Here is a 17,321-nt window from a genome sequence, read left to right as displayed (position 1 = left end):
AGCTGCTGTCCCCGCACATCCTGTGGCAAAGGGAAAGGTTTCTCTCTCCCTCCCTGTTCTGCCAGGGGCTCCTCATGAAGAAATGGGGTTTTCCTGCTGCTCTGGATTTGCAGCCACACTTGTGCCCTGTAAACAGGGACACACCAGCCCCGGGCTGTGCTGAGCTTGTGAACTGGGATTGCTTCATTAGCATTGTCAGCCCCCAGTGCTGGGAGCTCAGAGGACACGGGTGATGCTCCCTGGGCTGGGAACTGCCACGGGGGTGGATGGTCCCTGCAGCCTTCCCTGTTCCTCAGGCCCACACCATGGGACAGGGACCTCCCAGGTTGCTCCCTGCTCCTCTGGCTGGAACTGGGGCCAGCCCCACTGTGCTGGGTGGGCTTCCCAAAATCCCTGCTGCTCCTGCTGGTTCTGTGCACATCCTGCCTCAGTGCATGTGCTGAGGGCCAGCACCAGGTGACTACAGGTCCCTGAGCCGATGATGAGGTGTGGGAAGAGGTAGGGATTCGGGTGAGGATTTTGGAGACTGTGGCTGAGGCTGGGGCTGACTGCAGCCCCCCGAGCCATCAGCTCTGCCTGTCCCCTGCTGCCACCTGCATGCCAGGACACGAGAGCTCTTGGATGGATGATTTTAGGTTTGCATCAGACTCCTGTCGCTGAGGCTGGGATAAGCCTCCCAACCAGTGGGGATGTGCCAGGATCCAGCCCCACTCCCCTCCCCCCTCCCTCGTATATTAAGTTTCACACATAAAACTGCAACCGAAGAGCATCTTAGAGGCTGACTGCTAAAATAGCCCCGAGGCTGGAGCCTCAATTGTGCAGGAGAGTTCGTGTGCAGCCTGATCCCTTCCCTCTCCCGAAAACATTCCACAGCTCAAGACTGCTTTATGGTGATCCGGGGAAGGGGAGCAGCATCTAAGGCTGGTAATAACCCCAGAGACACATAAATGTTCCCCTAGCTGCGAGCACCAGGCAGCTGTGCAGGGAAATAACCCTCAGATCTCCAAAAGCCTGGGTGTAATGTGGGACAGGGCAAAGGGGCTGTGACCTCCATTGCCTGGCGCGGATCCCAGTCCCAGCCTTGGTGCAGGGTGGCACAAAGGCAGTTGTGTATTTTGCCAGCTGCCCTTGTGTGTCCCCCCCAGCCATGGGTCTGTGTCTGCCGTCCCCTTGTGCCCCGGGGAGGATATGGCATTGCATTTCCACTTGCACCCTCTCCTCACCCTGCACAGGAGCCCCCGGAGATGGTGTTTTTTTCCAGCCGAAGGTGCTGACGAGGCTGGGGGAGCTCGGCCAAGCCGTGGCCGGTGTTTGGGCTCAGCCAGACCCACAGAGGCTCCCCGGTGCCCACCGGTGTCACGGTGAGCTGGAGCAGGGTTTGGGATCTGCTTCGAGGAGCAGAGAGGTGCAGGGAGCCCACCAGCAGCGTGTCCCGGGGGTCTGGACCACACTCCCGGAGGTGTGACCAGCACCTTCCCTCTGTCCAGCACGCAGGTAAATGCTCCGTGCAGGGTGACCCAAAATGCAGACTCTGCAACAGAAATGTCCTTCTCTGGCACCATCCTGGGCTGAGAGTCCCCCCCGGTGCCGCGGGCACAGAGAAACCCCCAGGGCTGGCACAGCGAGAAGGTGAAGTGATGTGCCAAGAGCACAGTGGGCAGTGGTGTCAGAGGAGGGAAAGACTCCCTGGGAGGGGTCCTACCCTCCTTCCCCGAAGGAGTCTGGCCGGGGGGGGCTCGTACAGGGTGGGCATGAGAGCGCAGATGCCGCTGGGCTCCGGGAAGGGAAGGGTGACGGCGCTGCACCCAGCACAATGCAGGGGGGACATGGGAGGGTCTTTCCCATCGGCACCTCCCCAGAGCCCCGGGAGAAGCCGGTGTCCCTCCTGGGTTCCTGCGGCTTGCTCTGGGCATTCCTTGCCTCTTTTCCGGGGCGCTGCCTCCTTCCCTGCCTGGCCACTGCCTGTATCCCTCCCCGGGCACCCCCTGCATCTCTGCCTGGCTGAGCGTCCTTCCCTCCGCGGGCGCTGCCTGCATCACTCCCGGGCATCCCTGCTTGCATCCCTGCCTGAGCTCTGCCTCCCTCCTCCCTCCCTCCTTCCCTCCATCGCTCCCCAGGCGCTGCCCGCCTCCCGCGCGGGCATCCCGCCATCCCACCGGGCGCTGCCTCCATCCCTGCCCGGGCAGCGCCTGCCCCCGCGCCGTGCCCCGGACGGGGCTCCCCTCTCCCCGCCGCCGCCCCCCGGTCTCTCCGCGCCGGGCGGGGGCCGGGCCGGGCCGGGGCTCTGCAGCGGGGCCGCCCGCCCCGCGCCGGGCTCGCCGCATGGCTCCTCCGCCCGCCGGGGCGCCACCGGCCCGGGCCACTGCTACAAGGTACGGGGGTCCGTCGGGAACGGTGGGACGGGGGGGCAAAGTTACCGCTGGGCAGAGCCGGGGGGGGGACTGGGATGTTATGGGGATGGGGGGGGCCCCAGCGAAAGTTGAGCGGCGGCGCTCCCCGCTCCCCTCCGCCCCGCCGGCACGAGGGGCGCGGGTGTCCCTCCCCGGTGTTCCCCCCACCCGGTACCCCCCGTCCCAGCCACCCACCGCGGCCGGGGGTGCTGCGCTGCCCGCCGCGGCCAGAGCATCCCCGGGAGGGTCGGGGCGGGATGCGGGATGTGGGATGCGGGGTGCGGGATGCTGCCGCCGCTCCCTCCCCGTGGGGGTCCGGGCTTGCTCCTCCGAGTGCCCCCGGCGCCGCAGGGTGCCCAGGTCGCACCGGGGGCCAGAGCCCCCTTCCGGGAGCCCCCTGTGAGCCCCCATCCGGCCCTGCAGCCCACTGAGCCCGGCCCGGTGCTGAGTGCCCGCGGCCCCCCGGCTGGTCCTGCCCCACCAGCCCACCGCGGGCTCCCCCGAGGGGTCCCCCCACTGCACCTCAGATTCCCACAGTGGCTGCTCATGGGGCTGGGGGCCTCCAGGTCGGCCTCAGATGTTTTGGGGTGCAAGCTCACTTGCTGGGGCCCGTGAGTGGTCCCCGTGTGCCAGCACAGAGGGAAACAGGGTTTTTGGGGTGGCACAGTAAGGCTCAGCCTGTGCCCCACTTCCAGGGAGCCCTGCAGGCACTGGGTTTCCAGTTGTGTTGCTCCATCGCCCTCCAGCCCCACAGAGGAGCTGGGGAAGCTGCTGCGAGGAGGAAGGGTTTGTGGGGACGGGATTGTCCCTGCAGCAGAGATGCCCCCCGGGACTTGCAATGACAGTGCTGTCTGCTGGTGGAGAAAGGCCCTGGCAGAGTCGGGCATGGGGGCTCCTGCACCCCCTGTTTCCCTGCATTTGGCATGGAAACACTCCTGCTACCAGGGCTGGGGGCAGCCAGCACCCCAGGGGACAGCCCCAGCAGCAGAGGGTGACAGGGTCCCCAGTCCTGCTGCGAGGGGGGTGAGGATGGTGTGAGCCATGGCCCAGCTTGGGGGACTGCAGGAAGCACATCCACTCCAGCACCCCACAGTGGGAACCTCTGTGCCCAGGCTCTCCCTGGGGCAGATAATCCCCATAGAATGAGTCGAACAGGATGTTTGAACCAGACACTTTCTGCTGCTGCCCTGTGCTTTGGGCATGGCTTTCAGGGAAAATGGACCAGAGCATCAAAAATTGGTCAAAACATCCACACTTGGGGATGAAGCACAAGCTGCTTCCTAGTGATGACAGCAAGCAAAAGTGGGACTCATTCCCTTACCCTTGCTGTTCCCATCACAGCTCCTGGTCGGGAGCCCACTGCCAGCGGGTGTTTGGACTCCTCAGACTCAGACTCAGCTCCCAAATTCCCATGTGTGGGTTATCACCCTGTGTCCCCCCACACGTGTGGCCCTGCCAGCAGCTTGTGGGCTCACCCTGTCAGCTGGCTCGGAAATTAGTCTCCATCAAGTTAATTGCCCAACCGCTCAAAGCCTGAAATTAAACATTAAAGCTGTCGCTCTCAGGCACAGAGCAACCTCCCCCCGCCCCAGCAAAAGGCAATTCCAGCTGTCCAAGCGGAGGGAAGATGGATTCCCTGCCTTGGGGCAGCACTGGAAGGAGCAGACAGTGACAGTCCCCACGGTGCTACGGAAACAAGTCCCCAGCACAGCCTGGGATCTGCTGCTGACAGGCTGAGCAAACCCTGAGCCACAGACACACCCTTTCCTGGAGGTCTCTTGCTCTGGTGCTGAAAGGGAGGAATGTGCCTGTGAGAACCTTCCCGGAATGAAGTTCACTCACATCCTGGCTCTCCTTGGCTGTGTGGGTGGGAGGCTTCCAAAGGAGACCCTGATGTCCCGCAGTGCTGGGGTCGCTGTCCAAACCCTGGGGCTCCCCGGTATAACCCTTTTCCACAGGCTCCTGCTTCAAAAAACATCCCCTGAAGTAACAACAGTGTGACAGTGGGGGTGTCTCTAGGATCTGACCAGCTTCTCCTTGGCCTTGCAGTGACGGGCTGTCCCGGAGGGGAAATGCATCCTGAATGGGGCTGAGGCCCCCTGCACGGGAATATGCAGCCTCGGCACCGCGGAGGCAGCACCAGGGCAGCGGCCGGCGCGCGGCGGAATGGTGGCAACGTTCAAGATCGCCGTGCTGGGAGCCCAGGGCGTGGGCAAGAGTGCCATAGTCCGGCAGTTCCTCTACAACGAGTTCAGCGAGGTCTGCGTGCCCACCACGGCCCGCCGCGTCTACCTGCCCGCCGTGGTCATGAACGGCCACGTCCACGACCTGCAGATCATGGACTTTCCCCCCATCACCGCCTTCCCTGTCAACACCCTGCAGGTAGGGGTGCTCCTGAGGGGACCTCCACCCTGGGGGGTCTCTGGTGACCTCCCTGGGGTTTCGCTGTGTAACTCCACGGGGCCCTGGTTCCTCCTCTTAGGGGGATGCTTCTCCCTCCCTGTCGGGTTTGGTTGCTAAAGCGAGGGATTGTGTCCTCATGGATACTGGCTGAGCAGGTCCAGGATAAAGTGCCTTTTAAAGCTTGGTGGCAGCAAATGCAGGAGACAGTGTTCCCACTCCAAGGAGCGTGGCTCTGGGATTGCCCACAGCCACATCCAGCTGAGTGGTGGATCCCGGATCATTGGGATCCAGTTCCGTGGCTGCCTGAGAAAATGCCAGAGTATTCAGGTGGAAATCAGGGGTTCCTGGAGAGCCAGACCCCTGATGCACCCACTGCCTAAGCCAGGCAGAGCAGGGCTGCTTGTCCCCTCCTGGGAGTGGCCATCACCCCCCAGCATTGCCTGGGCTTGTTCTTGGAGTGCTGAATCCACCAGCTCCTCCTCAACCCCTCAGTGCTCTCAGGTGCTTCCAAAGCATCCACAAAAGGCAGTGTGGGGCTGGAAAGTGCTGACCAGTGCTGACCATTTTGGAGGGGGGTAATGGGGGAAAAAGGGGATTTTAAGCTCATGCCACAGCCCCATCCAAGAGGCACAAGTTGTGTCACTGCTGTCGGGAAAGAAGCTGGAGGTGCCCAACCAAGATCACAGCCACTCTGGAGGGCAATGCCATCAGTGGGGCCACCTTAGTTAATTACAGTGTTCCTGTGCCCAACAGGGACGGGGTTACAGGGGCCTTGTATTGCTCCAAGAGTCCCTGTGCCATCGGGCAGGAGGTGAATCGAGTGCTCCAGGGGCGAGGAGCAGGTTTGAAAATTAATCAGTGAGAGCAGGGAACGAAAGGTCAGCGCGAGAGACAGCCCCAAATAGCAAAGGGTAATTATTGACACGGCAGCCGACGGTAACACTCTCGATTAACTCCCTGCCTTGCTGCACTCAAGTGGTGGGAACAGATGGAGGTTTCCAGGGAGGAGAGGGTGCTCAGGCAGATGGCTCCCAGGGGAAAGAAGAGGACCATGGTGGAGGATACGGCTCTGCCTGCTGGGAAACATCGCTGGACTCTGCTCCGTGCCCAGGAAAAGCACCCCTGCAATGATGTCTTGGGAGAGGAGCAGGAGCCAGTGGCTCTCTGACATCCTGCTCCAGCAGTGCAACCCTTCTACAGCTCAAGCATCCCGGGAAGCCTGCACTGCGTGAGGAAAACCATGCTGACATCACAGCGCCGGAGCAAGCTGCACTCCGGTGTGGTGAAATAGCTGCGATCTGTTAATCTCCCAGGTGTATCAGGACTCGTGTAACCCGAGACGCTGCTGCTCCACCCGCCTGTGTCTCTGAGACTGAGGACCGCCCCAGCACCTCCTCCCCTCGATGGACAGAGAGGGGCTGTGTCATTCTGTTCACTCTGAGCTCCTTCCTGTGCAGTCGCCTGCGATGGAGACCAACCCGCACCCCAAACCCCTCTTTTTCCCAGTTCCCTTCAGTCCTAGGTCTTCTCATTTTGCTTCATTCCAATTATAAACTCAGAAAGGGCTGATTCATGGTTCTGAAGGGGTTTGCTCAGGGAGAAGTGATGCCTTTCCTCCTTGGAGCATCCATCTCCTATCCAGAAGCACTCAGGAGGGTTTGCAGTGCTGCCTTCACAGGCTGCCATTCCTGGTCCCACTGCTGGGATGGGAAAGTGGCTGGAAGTGGGGCAGATTTTCACTTACAGCATGGGAAAAAATCCTGTTGTTCCCAGAAACCCAATACTTTCACAAAAAGCATGTATTTCTCACAACTCCAAATTTTGGATTTGGAGAGGCCACCCCTGCCTCCCTCTGCACTAGCTCCTGATCTTTTTCACACAGATCTGGTTCCTGAGCAGCCACTGCTCCTCTCCTGTCCCCATGTCCCCTCCAAACAGACCTACCATCACAGGTCTGTGACCTGTGACCCTCTGATCCACAGAGCTGCTGGTCCATCACCCTCAGACCCATGGGGATGGGGCTCAGCATTCTCCTCACCTGCCCTGCCCAAAGAGCAGGGTACATCACTAATTGACACACCTAATTAGGAGCTCTGCAGGATGAAGCTTTTACATCCAGGGCAGGGGGCTGTGTTCAGCCCCACTCCTGGCTCACCACTGTGTGTTAGGCAGGCTGTAATCCTCGCTCAGGAGAGGAATTGGGGCTGACAAATCTTGTTACCTCTCCTCTGGATGAACAAGGAGGGATAAGGGATCTCTGGAGGGGGGGATGGCTGAAGGGCTGTGGGTGCAGACACAGCTGTCGCAGGGACAGTCACAGAACAGAGGTGAGATGGGTGCTGGGTGTTGGGGCTGGAGAGTGTTCAGCCCCCTTGCTGCCTGCTGGCAGCAGTGTGGGGCATTCCCTGGGCCCAACAGCGGGGCTAAGCCAGGATTGATCCCTCTCTGCACCTTGCAGGAGTGGGCGGACGTGTGTTGCAGGGGGCTCCGGAGCGTCCATGCCTACATCCTGGTCTATGACATCTGTTGCTTTGACAGCTTCGAGTACATCAAAACCATCCGCCAGCAGATCCTGGAAACAAGGTAGGCACCACTTTGTGGGATGATGCATCCTGTCCTGCAGCTCTCAGCAGAGTGGTATGGCTGGTCCCAGCGCTCCCCTGCTCTTGGAGCTGGAGATGAGATATCAGGCTCTTGGAGTTGCAGATGAGATATCAGGCTGGGACAAAACCCCTTTGCAGGACTGGAAGCCCAACAGCAACATCAAAACTGGGACTGAGGGCAGGAGAAGGAGCAGGACCCTGGGCAGGTATCCCCTGTGGGTGAGGGCAGCCATCCCTGTGAGAGAAGCTGTGGGTGGCACGGTGGGTGGCTGCCCATGGAGGGGGGCAAGAGGATAGGACAAGGGGAGGCACATCCCACTCAGCAAGCCAAAACCAAGAGCCAGTTTGGGATGGGTTGAGCTCTGTTGGGCCAGTCAGTCATCACACTGTGCCAGTCATCACACTGTGCCCCCGTCCCCTCCTGTCCCCCCTCACCTCCCACCCTCCCCAGGGTCATCGGCACCTCGGAGACGCCCATCATCATCGTGGGCAACAAGCGGGACCTGCAGCGGGGCCGGGTGATCCCGCGCTGGAACGTCTCCAACCTGGTGAAGAAGACGTGGAAGTGCGGCTACATCGAGTGCTCGGCCAAGTACAACTGGCACATCCTGCTGCTCTTCAGCGAGCTCCTCAAGAGCGTGGGCTGCGCCCGCTGCAAGCACGTCCACACCACCATCCGCTTCCAGGGCGCCCTGCGCAGGAACCGCTGCACCATGTGAGCCCCCCCCTGCCCCGGTGGACCCCCCTTCCTCGGGCACCGCGGCTCCCCAGCGGGCACCGGAGTCTCTGCTCTCTGTGGGGGTGATGCTGCAGTGGGAGCTGTGCTGGAGGCACCTCAGGGTTGGCTTCCCACTGGTGCGGTGACATCTGGGGACAGGGCACCTTGGGCAGGGTGATGTGGTGGCCAGTGGCAGGTTGGAGCAGTTGGCTGCCTGGAGGTAGTGATGGGTGAAGGAGGTCCTTGACTAAACCCCCAGGCCCTTCCTGAGCCTCAGCTTGAGGCCAAAGCCGTTCCGGGGGGGGGTGTGTGTGTGTACATGGCACCAGAGGGTGGAGGAGATGCTTCAGAGGGTGCCCAGATTTTGGCTGTCAGGTCCATCCTCGCCGGTTCCTGCTCTGGCAGCACAGGGGCAATGCTTGCTGCTGCCTGCCATCCCCTGCCCCTGGAAGGGAATGATCCAGCACCTCTATCCTGATGTGCTGGAGGTGGTTCCATTGCTGGGGCACAGGGAGATGGGAGCCCTGTTTTCCTCCCTTCAGAGCTGGGGTTTCTCCCCTTGGAGGACAGAGCAGCCTCCAGCAAGAGGCCGGGTTACACGGGCTCTCTTTTGGCTCAGTTGGGTCAGATTTCCAGGTGGAATTTCCGGATGAAAGCAAGAAAGGGGGAAAAAAAATAATAATAAAGCCCCCATCCTGCCCCTTACATCCCCAGGGTGCCGGGAGCTGCCTCCCCAGGGCTCTCAGTCCTCCTCTGCCCCAGCTCAGCCCAGGAAGGCTCCTCCTCCCGGCCAGCCCGTCGAACACCAAATAATCTCGGAACGCTCCTTGCCGGGCAGGTCACCCCTCCGCTACCTCGCGTCCCGTGCTCAGCCAGCGGCCGGCTTTGCACGGCTTCCACCCAAGCCCCCGGTGTCTCCCGGGCGGGTGGGCAGCCCCCTGTGCCGCCGCACCCACCGGCGGTGCCGCGGGCTCCCGCCCGCGCCGGGTTTTCCCATGGTGATCCTGCCTCCATCCCGGTGAGACGCGGCCCTGGGAAGAGGCAGCCTCCGAAGCAATAGGGAGCTGGAGTTGCATTTGTGGTTGCATTCCTGCTTGTTTGTTTTTCTTTTTTTCTTTTTTTTTTTTTTTTATTCTCTCTGCGTATCCCTATCAGGGAAGTGAGCCTCTCTCATTTAATTTTTTTATTATTTTTTTTTAATCTTTCAGCACGTTTTTTTTCCCCCCAGACTTGCAGCTCGCCTGCGTCCTGTCCTGCAGGGCCAGGTGGCAAAGGGCAGCCCCTGTTAGGAAACGGTGGTGGGGCAGTGAGGGGTGAGCAAGGGGCCGTGGTTTCTCCTTGGCTGCCCCCTGTGAGGCACGGGGAAACACCATCCTCACCTCCTGAGGCAGGATCTGTGGCTGGTCCATCCTCCAGCAAAACCATCTCTGTGACTCCTGGTGTAACAGGGAGGTGCAGGTATTCAAGGTATTCAGTGCTGCTCCAGGCAGTAAAGCAGAAGGACACCAGTCCCTCTTCCCCCCCCAGCCAGGTGTCCATGGCCCAGCAGCATCACTGTGCTCTTGGAAACACTCCCTATGAAAGGCAGGTCCAGCTGAGCTCCAACACGGTGCATCCCACCACCCCACCCCTGCTCCAGGGCCGGGGGGGGGGGGTCACCCTGCTCCCTCCCTGCTTGGGGAACCAAACCCCTTGATCAAAAAAAATAAGAAAAAAAAAAAAGAAAGAAGAAAATTAAGGGTTAAAAAAGAGACAAAGCAACGGGAGGACACGATTCCATCTCAGCCAGGAAGGGCAGTGGCACTTGTCACCATCCCTTGCCTTCATGGCAAACCCAGCTTCCCCAACCGACCTCATCCCGTCAGGATTTATGAACACGTGCAAGTCCACTTGTAGACCTCTGGCTAGCTTTATCCCTCCAAATTGTCTGAGAAGGAAATTCCTTGGTAAATGCTAATAATAAAGCATTTATAAAGTGCTCCGACCTACACATATCAACGACTAAGCCAATACATTGTTTGTTACAGCCCTGTAGCCTGCAGTTTATAGCACAATTAGTTACAGGTTTTTATAGCATCTCTTTAGTATTTTGAAAAAAACAAACAAACGAAAAAAAGGTTATAAATATAATTGTTATATTCTATTGTACTTTATAGACAGAGGAAGTTATATTAGTAATAATAACTCTCACTGCTTCGTCAGCATTTCCCAGCTCCCAAGAAAACGAGGGCTACAAAGAGCCACTTTCCCAAAAGCCCAGGAGGGGGTAGGTGGTGGTATCCTGGGTGGTGGTACCCCGGGTGCAGGCAGGGACTCTGAGGCAGGACGTGTCCAGGCACACAGGAATCGGAGCACTCAGGAGCACAGCAGCAGTGACAAGCACCTCGTGCCTCACTCCTACTCGCACCTCTAGTACAAAGTGTTCCCACTTCCCCAACACCACCCTGGTCCTGCTGAAAACAACCTGCTCCTGGACCTGGGAGAGGCTGGGATGTCCCCGCCGCTGTCGCCAGGACAGTGCTGTGTTTCTGCCCCCCGTGTGTGTGGAGGTGATGCCTGGGTTTGGCTCAGCCCCACCAAGGATGCTTCCCTCTCCTCCTCCTCCTCCCACCCTGGTGAGCATCCCAGTTGCCTGGACTTGGCTTTCCTTTCCCTCCTGGACTTCTTGTCGGAGATTCCCAAGGTGTCTACACCGCCTATAATGCCCTGCACCCCCTTATTTGAAATCGAATTAAAAATCAGGTCTGTCCCCCCTTGTTCTGTACCCGCCTCAGGAGTATTATTGCAAGCAGGTTTTGCATCCCCAGGGCTCACCTTTGCTGTCTCTGCAGGGGTGTGGGGCTGGCTTTGTCCCCTCTTGGAAGATGGGGATCCGTGGCCCCCGCGGGGCTCCTGGAGGGACATTTGTTGTGCCCACCGGGAGCAGACTGGCAGCCGTGACTCCCCCATCAGGATTATCCTCTCTCCCTCCTCACCCACACAAAAACAAGTGTGGAAACAGAAGAGCTTTGGTCCATCTCTATTGCACAAACAGCATTGCTGGGTCCGTGGTGCAGGCTGAGGGTGTGGCCCCATGACCCTCAGGGACAGCCACCACCCCCGAGGTGACCATGACCCCTCTGGTTCTCCCACCTTCACCCACAAGGAAGCTCGTGGGGGTCAGCGAGGGGCCCTTCCAGTGACCCCCCAACCCGAGTGACTCAAACACTCATTAAGGCTCTTGGAGCTGTGAGACGTAAGACTCATTAGTCCCATGGTACAGACGGGGAAGTCTGAGTTTCGAGATGTTTTACACCTTTGGATGCCAGGGGTGGGGTATCCCTGCTTCAGTGGGGGCTACACCCCTCTTCCCTGCAGAAAGCACCCCATGCTCTCAATTCGGGGCTGGATTTTTCCACCCAAACCAGCACAAAAGCGCCTGTTTATCCAAAGAATTACCAGTACAAAAAAAAAAAAAATCCACAGGGAAGGAGGGCTCCAAAGGGCGAGGCGGGAGGATCCCCGGCCTGCCTGGGAGCATCCCCATCACGCCGCCCATGCCAACCTCGGCCACTGCAGCTCCAGCTTCAGCTGGAGTAGGGGTCCGTCCGTTTTTGGAGTGAGGGGTCCGTCCCCACCGGCACTCGGGGAGGGCTCAGACCCAGGACTCCTCGTCATCCTCGGTCAGCCAGGCGCTGCAGTCGGCTGGGGAGGGCTTGGCCGGGGGCTGTGTGCTGCCGGGCGGGAGGGGTCTGGGCGGCCCCGGGGGGCGATGCTGGCCCCGGCGGGCAGGTGGGCGATGCCCTAGCGGGGTGGGGATGCGCGAGGGCCGCTTGCCTGGCCTGTGGTCCCGCCGGGGACGCACCTTGGGCCGCAGCTTCAGCTTGTAGATGGAGGGCACACGCTCAGGCTTCTTCAGACACCGTCGGGGTTTGGGGACGTTGTTGACCCTCATCCTTGTGGGTCTGGGACCCCACTCCCGGCCCCTCTGCTTCTTCCCTGGCTGGGAGGGTGGTGGACTGTGGGGCAGCTCGTGGCGGTGTTTTGGGGACCTGCCTCCCCAGCCCCACAGGGCACAGGGGATGCTGCCTGCGGGAGAGCTCCTCCACCACCCTGTCATAGCCAGGGGGTTGTCTGTGCCCCCAGCACCCCCGAGGACTCTTGCTCCCATCACCAGGGCCACAGGCTCCCCTCGGTTCATCCCCTGGCACCCCAGGTCCCTCAGCACCCCCAGCCCTTGGGTTCAGGGCTGGGTGGCACTGTTGTGTCCCCTGGGGACCACCCCCAGCAACACAGACTTTGCACCCCTCAGCAAAATAGGCCAGAGGAGTGGGGGGCCGGGAGGTGGCCGGGCTGGCTTTGATGGGGGTTTTAACACTGCTGTTCTGTTTCGGGGGCTGGCTGGAGGAATTTCGGGATGAGGGGGATTGGCCTCGGCTCAGGGCTCCCTGTCTCCCTTCCCATGGGCTTTTCTGTCTCTGTGAGTCTCCCTGGGCACCTCGGTGTGAGGAGGGGACACAGCCCTTGAAGGGGCTGGGGGCACGGGATGTCACTGTGGTGGGCACCCCTGTTTCCTGTGGCCTGGCAGCCACCACAGGTGATTCTCCTCCTTGTTGGGTGCTTCTTGGACGTGCTGGTGTCACTCGTGGGCTGGGTGTTGTGGACTTGCCCCATGCCGGTGCCATGGGGGTTTTCCCTGGGGTGCTGCCATGTGGTGCCTTAGGGACCCCCACACCGTTTGGCAAGGTCAGCCGGGAAGGGGTGGGTGCCCGGCCCGTCACCCCGTGGCCAGGGGAGCTGGGTCGAGCAGGAGCCCTGGATGGTGGTGGCTGCCTCCTCGGAGGGGCAGCCGGTGGCTCCCGCATCCTGCAAGGAGAGAGAGCGGAGAGGAGCCGGAGAGCTGCTGCATCCCCCCACCCAGCCTGGTGTGGGCACATTCAGAAGGGAGGGGAGAAACAAAATTCGAGGATGTGAGGAAAAACTGCTCTGAAACCAGGCAGTTTGGGGCACGAACCATCTCTGCACCACTTACCTTCCCAAAGGGACCCTCCGGGGCTGTGCTGGCTCCCGGCGAGGGCTGGCACCCTGTGGGTGACCCGAGCTCTGTGGTGAGGGGGTGGCAGGGGACTGGGGGCGAGGAGGGACACGGGACCCCCAGGTGACGGGGGGCAGGGGGCTTTGGGAGCGGTTGACCAGCAGCGTGGGCTGGGGGCCACGGGCAATCGCCTTCGAGGCCGGGCACAACCAGACCTCGTGCTGCACTTGCTGCTGCGGGCTCCTGGTTTTCCAGGCTTGTTTATGAGCTGTGGGAGAAAACGGAGGAGGGTTCGGCACCCCTGTCCCCTGCACCCACCCTCGGGTGCAGCCCCCCAGCCATCGCTCAGCATCCAGCCCCCCGAGGATGCTGGCAGAAAGCTGCGCTCCTGGAGAAGGGGCTTTTGGGGTCTGGCTGCATCTGAAAGTCTTCCATGACCTCTAGTGGCCACCGAAGCCAAAGAGAGTCCCCGAAACCAGATATTCCCCGGCAAAACAACGAGGCACGGCTGTACAAAAGCCTCCTGCTTTCAGGAGCCTCCTGCTCCTGAAAACGGCCACAGATACATCGAGACCCACGACAGACACCCCCTCCGCCCTCACCCAGCCACGGGGTTTGGGGACGCGGAGACTCACAGAGGGAGGTGCAGCGACACGGGTCGTGCTTGTCCAGGTAGTGCTCCAGCGTGTCCCAGCCGCCCCCGACCCGCACCATGACGTGCTCCCGCAGGATCTGCACGGGATGCCGTGTGCCGTGAGGCGCGGAGAGGTGCTCGGGATGGGACCCCCCCCACTTTTAATCAGCCTGGGGTGACACACTCAGCCAGGCTTGGAGAGCAGCGGGCTTGCCCTAAGTGCCACCAGGTCTCCCAGGGGACAGCTTCATTCCCGACTCAGCTCCTGCTGCCATTCCAACAGGTACCTTTCATCACCCCAAGGAGAATGGGGACCATTTTGGAAAAACCCTCTCCTTTGTCATGTGCTGAGTTCTTTGGCCAGGCTTAGGGATGAATCCAGGCAGGGACAAAGCTTCCCAGTGTTCCTATTGCTGGGTAAGACCTGGCTCTGGCTTGGTGAGGGACAGCCTGTTTCGCCCTGTGCACATGGATGGTTACATCCATGCAAACACTGACAGCAGGGCTGAGCTCCCCTGCTGCCCTGCTTTGGGAATAATGGTCAAAACACCCACACTGGCCCCATTTGTGGGATGGATTATGGAAGAGGCACCAAGGCAGCAGAGAAGGATTCCTTGTGCCTGTGCCGCAAAAACACGGGGAGCAGCAGCCTCACCCGGACGAAGATGAGGGTGTCGGAGTCACCCACACGGTATTTCCCTTCGGATATCTTGATCATGGGGAACTGGACAGGGCAGGTACAGCGGCTCACCAGGTGCTGGACCTGTGGGCAGCAGGAATGGGTCCTGGAATGGCCATCCCCATCCATCCCCATCCCCGTCCATCCCCATGCTCATCCCCATCCCCATCCATCCCCACGCTCATCCCCATCCCATGCCCCTCCGCACCATCTGGTCGAGGTTGTTGAGGTCCCGTGGTTTCCTGGGGGCCGGGGCAGGGGGTATCTGTGGGAGGCAGGTCCAGCTCCTGGCGAAGCTCCTCCTCGATCTCCTCCTCCATCTGCACCAGGGTCGGGGCGCTCATGCCGAAGCGGGAGGCGCGACGTGCCAGCTCCAGCAGGCACAGCACGAAGTTCTTCTCGTTCTTCCTCAGCACCAGGTCCTCCGTCTCAAACATCAGCACATCTAGGGCAGGGCAGGGTTGGGCTGAGTCAGGGCTGGCACGTGGGGGTGGGGACAAAGGGGACGGGGGCACAGATGGAGTCAAAACCCGCCCAAAGGGGTGCTATTCACTGGAGCCATCCCGCTGGGTTCAACAAGAGCTGGGATAAATTAAAGGATTTAAGATCTTGGGCATCTACAGCTGTTTCATGGCATTGCAAAGCCACAAAACTCAAGTCTGAGTGCCTTGAGGATGTGTCATTCCCCTTCCTGGGCATCCACTGGTGGTAGGACAGGCTGACAGACCCTTTGCTGAGCCAGGATTTCTCCTGCTGTCCTTACAGCTGGGATCATGCCATGCCTGCCAGGGACATACTGGGCCATACACCCTTTCCTTTTCCACTCCTCCAGTGCATATTTGCACCCAAGCAAACACACTGGGTGTGTGCCAGCACCTTGCAAAGCTGCTGCCAAGCCTGGAGGAGCTTGTGCAAGGAATGCCAGCTCAGAGATGCATGCACAGGGTGCTGCCCCATGCCAGGGTGGCACTGATTTTGGGGGACACACAGGAAAACACCCAGGGTGATGTCAGGAGCATCTGGAGGGGGTTGCACACAGACACACAGGGCAACATGAGCTTGGCATCTTACCTTTGATATCCATCTCCTTCCTGCACCACTGGATGAAGTTGGAGACGTTGTCCCTGGCCTGGAAGGTGCCCGGCTGCGCTGTGAGGTTGCAGGTGACACCGGCAGTGGGCAGGCGGAGGTGACGGGCCACGTCGGGGTAGGTGCGGGCAAACTCCCCGGCCACCTGGGTGACATTGTTGGCATGGGAGCAGAGCACAGCCCCCGTTTCCAGCACCTCCACAAAGGTGCCCACCTCGATGTCCAGGTCATAGAGCTCCTTCAGCCACTCCGCCAGGTCCTCCTTCATGGCGTACAGGTACTGCTGGCTGGTCGGGTAGGGACGGATGCTCCGCACCGCCGGGCCCGGAGTCCCCCACATTCTGCCATGAGACTGGGAGGAGGTTGAGGGAGAGGGATGATGGGGACATGGGTGATGGGGACACGGGGAGCTGCCCTGGCCATGCCCCCAGCCCACCTCCCCAGCAGCCACACTCACCCGATGCCACTTGCTCCCTGCCACCCGGGACGGTGACGCCGCCGTCCTCCTGGTGTCCAGAGCCCTTCTGGGGTCTGAGGGCTGAAGGAAATCACCCTCCTGGGCAGTGGGTGTTTTGTTTCCTTCCCAAGTGCTGATCCCTTCTCCTTGGTGACAAGGGACTGGCTGCAAACACTCCCTGTTAACCCTTCAGCACCTGCTCCTCCCCAGCCATACCAAGGGTGGATTTTCCCCCCGAGGGCCCTGGCTCCAGGACAGGAAGGAATTAGCAGCTCATCAGCTTCCCAAGTTGCTCACATATGAGAGGGATTTTCCCCCCTTCCCGACACCCCTCCACCCACCTCCCCTGCAGGTGGGGGGACCTGGTGGCCCTACAGGATGCATCTTCAGGGCAACCTCAAGGTGAGGAGGGTTTATTTCCACACCCACCCTTGGGGTTTCTCTGCCCTGTGCTTCCTTGCAAACTTCTTCCCAAATTGCTCACAACAGCGAGGTCTTTGGTAAAAGCCAAGCTCCTCCAGGGACAGCATGACTCCAGGAGTTGGGGCTTTAAGGAAATAACTACACATGAGTGGGCACCTCTGGGAATGTGGGATACTCCCTCCCTAACCCAGGGCTTGCAGAGCTGCAACAACACCCAGGTACATCTGCAAAAAGCAAATCTACCAGGGAAGTGCTCACGCCTCAGGACCGAAACAGAGCCTCATGTGCTCAGGGGGCTCTGTCATGGGCTTTGGGGGCTTCTTGCTGTGTTGGGAGACCTGTCCTCTCCCCGGAGCCAGCTGCTGATGCTCACTGCAGCTCACTGCCCAGCCAGTGTCATTTTGGGGGAAATGCAAGAATCCCAGCTATTCTGCCTGGGAATGTGTGGCAGGCTGGAGGAGTCTGTGCTTGGCATGCCCCAGCCAGGGAGCCCAGCAGGAGGAAAAGGACCCTTGTGAAGCTGGATTTCCAGCCAGGGCACCCATTGGGGTTGACTGCACAGCTCAGGGTGTGAGTTCACCTCTTCCAGGTCCCTCCCCACACCAGTGGGGTGCAGCTGATACAGCACAGTCACCCCATCCCTGCCAGAAATGCTGTGCTCAGCCCCAGCCCCGGCAGCATCACAGGACCCCAAGGTCCCAATGGGACACAGCCACAGGAAACACATAGCAGCAAGCCAGGGAGGAAGAGGAAAACTCAAAAAGGGGAGAGGATTTGAGGTTGTCCCATCCTCACCTTCCAGTCAACAGCAGATGGGATGCCTGCTTTCTCCTAAGGGAACAGGAAAGGGGATAATGGACTGCTGCTTCTTGGCAAGCTGCAGGTGTAGAGTACCCCTGAGGTACAGCCTG

General features: G+C 60.3%; 2 protein-coding genes across 4 annotated transcripts; one reads left to right on the top strand and one right to left on the bottom strand.

Moving 5' to 3' along the window:
• The first annotated feature begins 1,295 nt into the window (after positions 1 to 1,295).
• Positions 1,296 to 10,876, top strand: RASL10B (RAS like family 10 member B). Of its 3 annotated transcripts, none has more exons than XM_032707777.1 (4): positions 1,296 to 1,494; positions 4,440 to 4,772; positions 7,252 to 7,376; positions 7,848 to 10,876. In XM_032707777.1, the coding sequence occupies exons 2-4, from the start codon at positions 4,557 to 4,559 to the stop codon at positions 8,113 to 8,115; spliced, it is 609 nt and encodes a 202-aa protein (XP_032563668.1). In that variant the 5' UTR covers positions 1,296 to 1,494; positions 4,440 to 4,556; the 3' UTR covers positions 8,116 to 10,876. The 3 variants fall into 3 exon arrangements, with proteins under 3 accessions (XP_032563668.1, XP_032563669.1, XP_032563667.1); XM_032707778.1 differs by lacking the exon at positions 1,296 to 1,494 and adding an exon at positions 1,559 to 1,629; XM_032707776.1 differs by lacking the exon at positions 1,296 to 1,494 and adding an exon at positions 2,331 to 2,372.
• A 718-nt stretch (positions 10,877 to 11,594) lies between these two features.
• GAS2L2 (growth arrest specific 2 like 2) lies at positions 11,595 to 16,051 on the bottom strand. Its single transcript, XM_032707779.1, is given in 9 exon segments — positions 11,595 to 12,067; positions 12,069 to 12,959; positions 13,126 to 13,396; positions 13,764 to 13,860; positions 14,418 to 14,525; positions 14,650 to 14,698; positions 14,700 to 14,886; positions 15,513 to 15,882; positions 15,988 to 16,051. Coding segments are annotated over 8 exon segments (2,280 nt in total). The 5' UTR covers positions 15,871 to 15,882; positions 15,988 to 16,051; the 3' UTR covers positions 11,595 to 11,748.
• Between the last annotated feature and the right edge of the window lie 1,270 nt (positions 16,052 to 17,321).

Source organism: Chiroxiphia lanceolata, chromosome 20, assembly GCF_009829145.1.
Source record: "Chiroxiphia lanceolata isolate bChiLan1 chromosome 20, bChiLan1.pri, whole genome shotgun sequence".
NCBI lineage: Eukaryota > Metazoa > Chordata > Aves > Passeriformes > Pipridae > Chiroxiphia > Chiroxiphia lanceolata.
The sequence above is the reverse complement of the archived record's forward strand: the minus strand, read 5'-3'. Positions and strand labels throughout refer to the sequence as shown.

What these genes read in the sequence shown, in the direction of transcription:
- RASL10B (XM_032707777.1), top strand. Translation starts at nt 4,557, where the DNA reads ATGGTGGCAACGTTCAAGATCGCCGTGCTGGGAGCCCAGGGCGTGGGC. An exon ending in TCCCTGTCAACACCCTGCAG is followed by an intron (nt 4,773 to 7,251) that starts GTAGGGGTGCTC and finishes TGCACCTTGCAG; the next exon opens with GAGTGGGCGGACGTGTGTTG. An exon ending in CAGCAGATCCTGGAAACAAG is followed by an intron (nt 7,377 to 7,847) that starts GTAGGCACCACT and finishes CACCCTCCCCAG; the next exon opens with GGTCATCGGCACCTCGGAGA.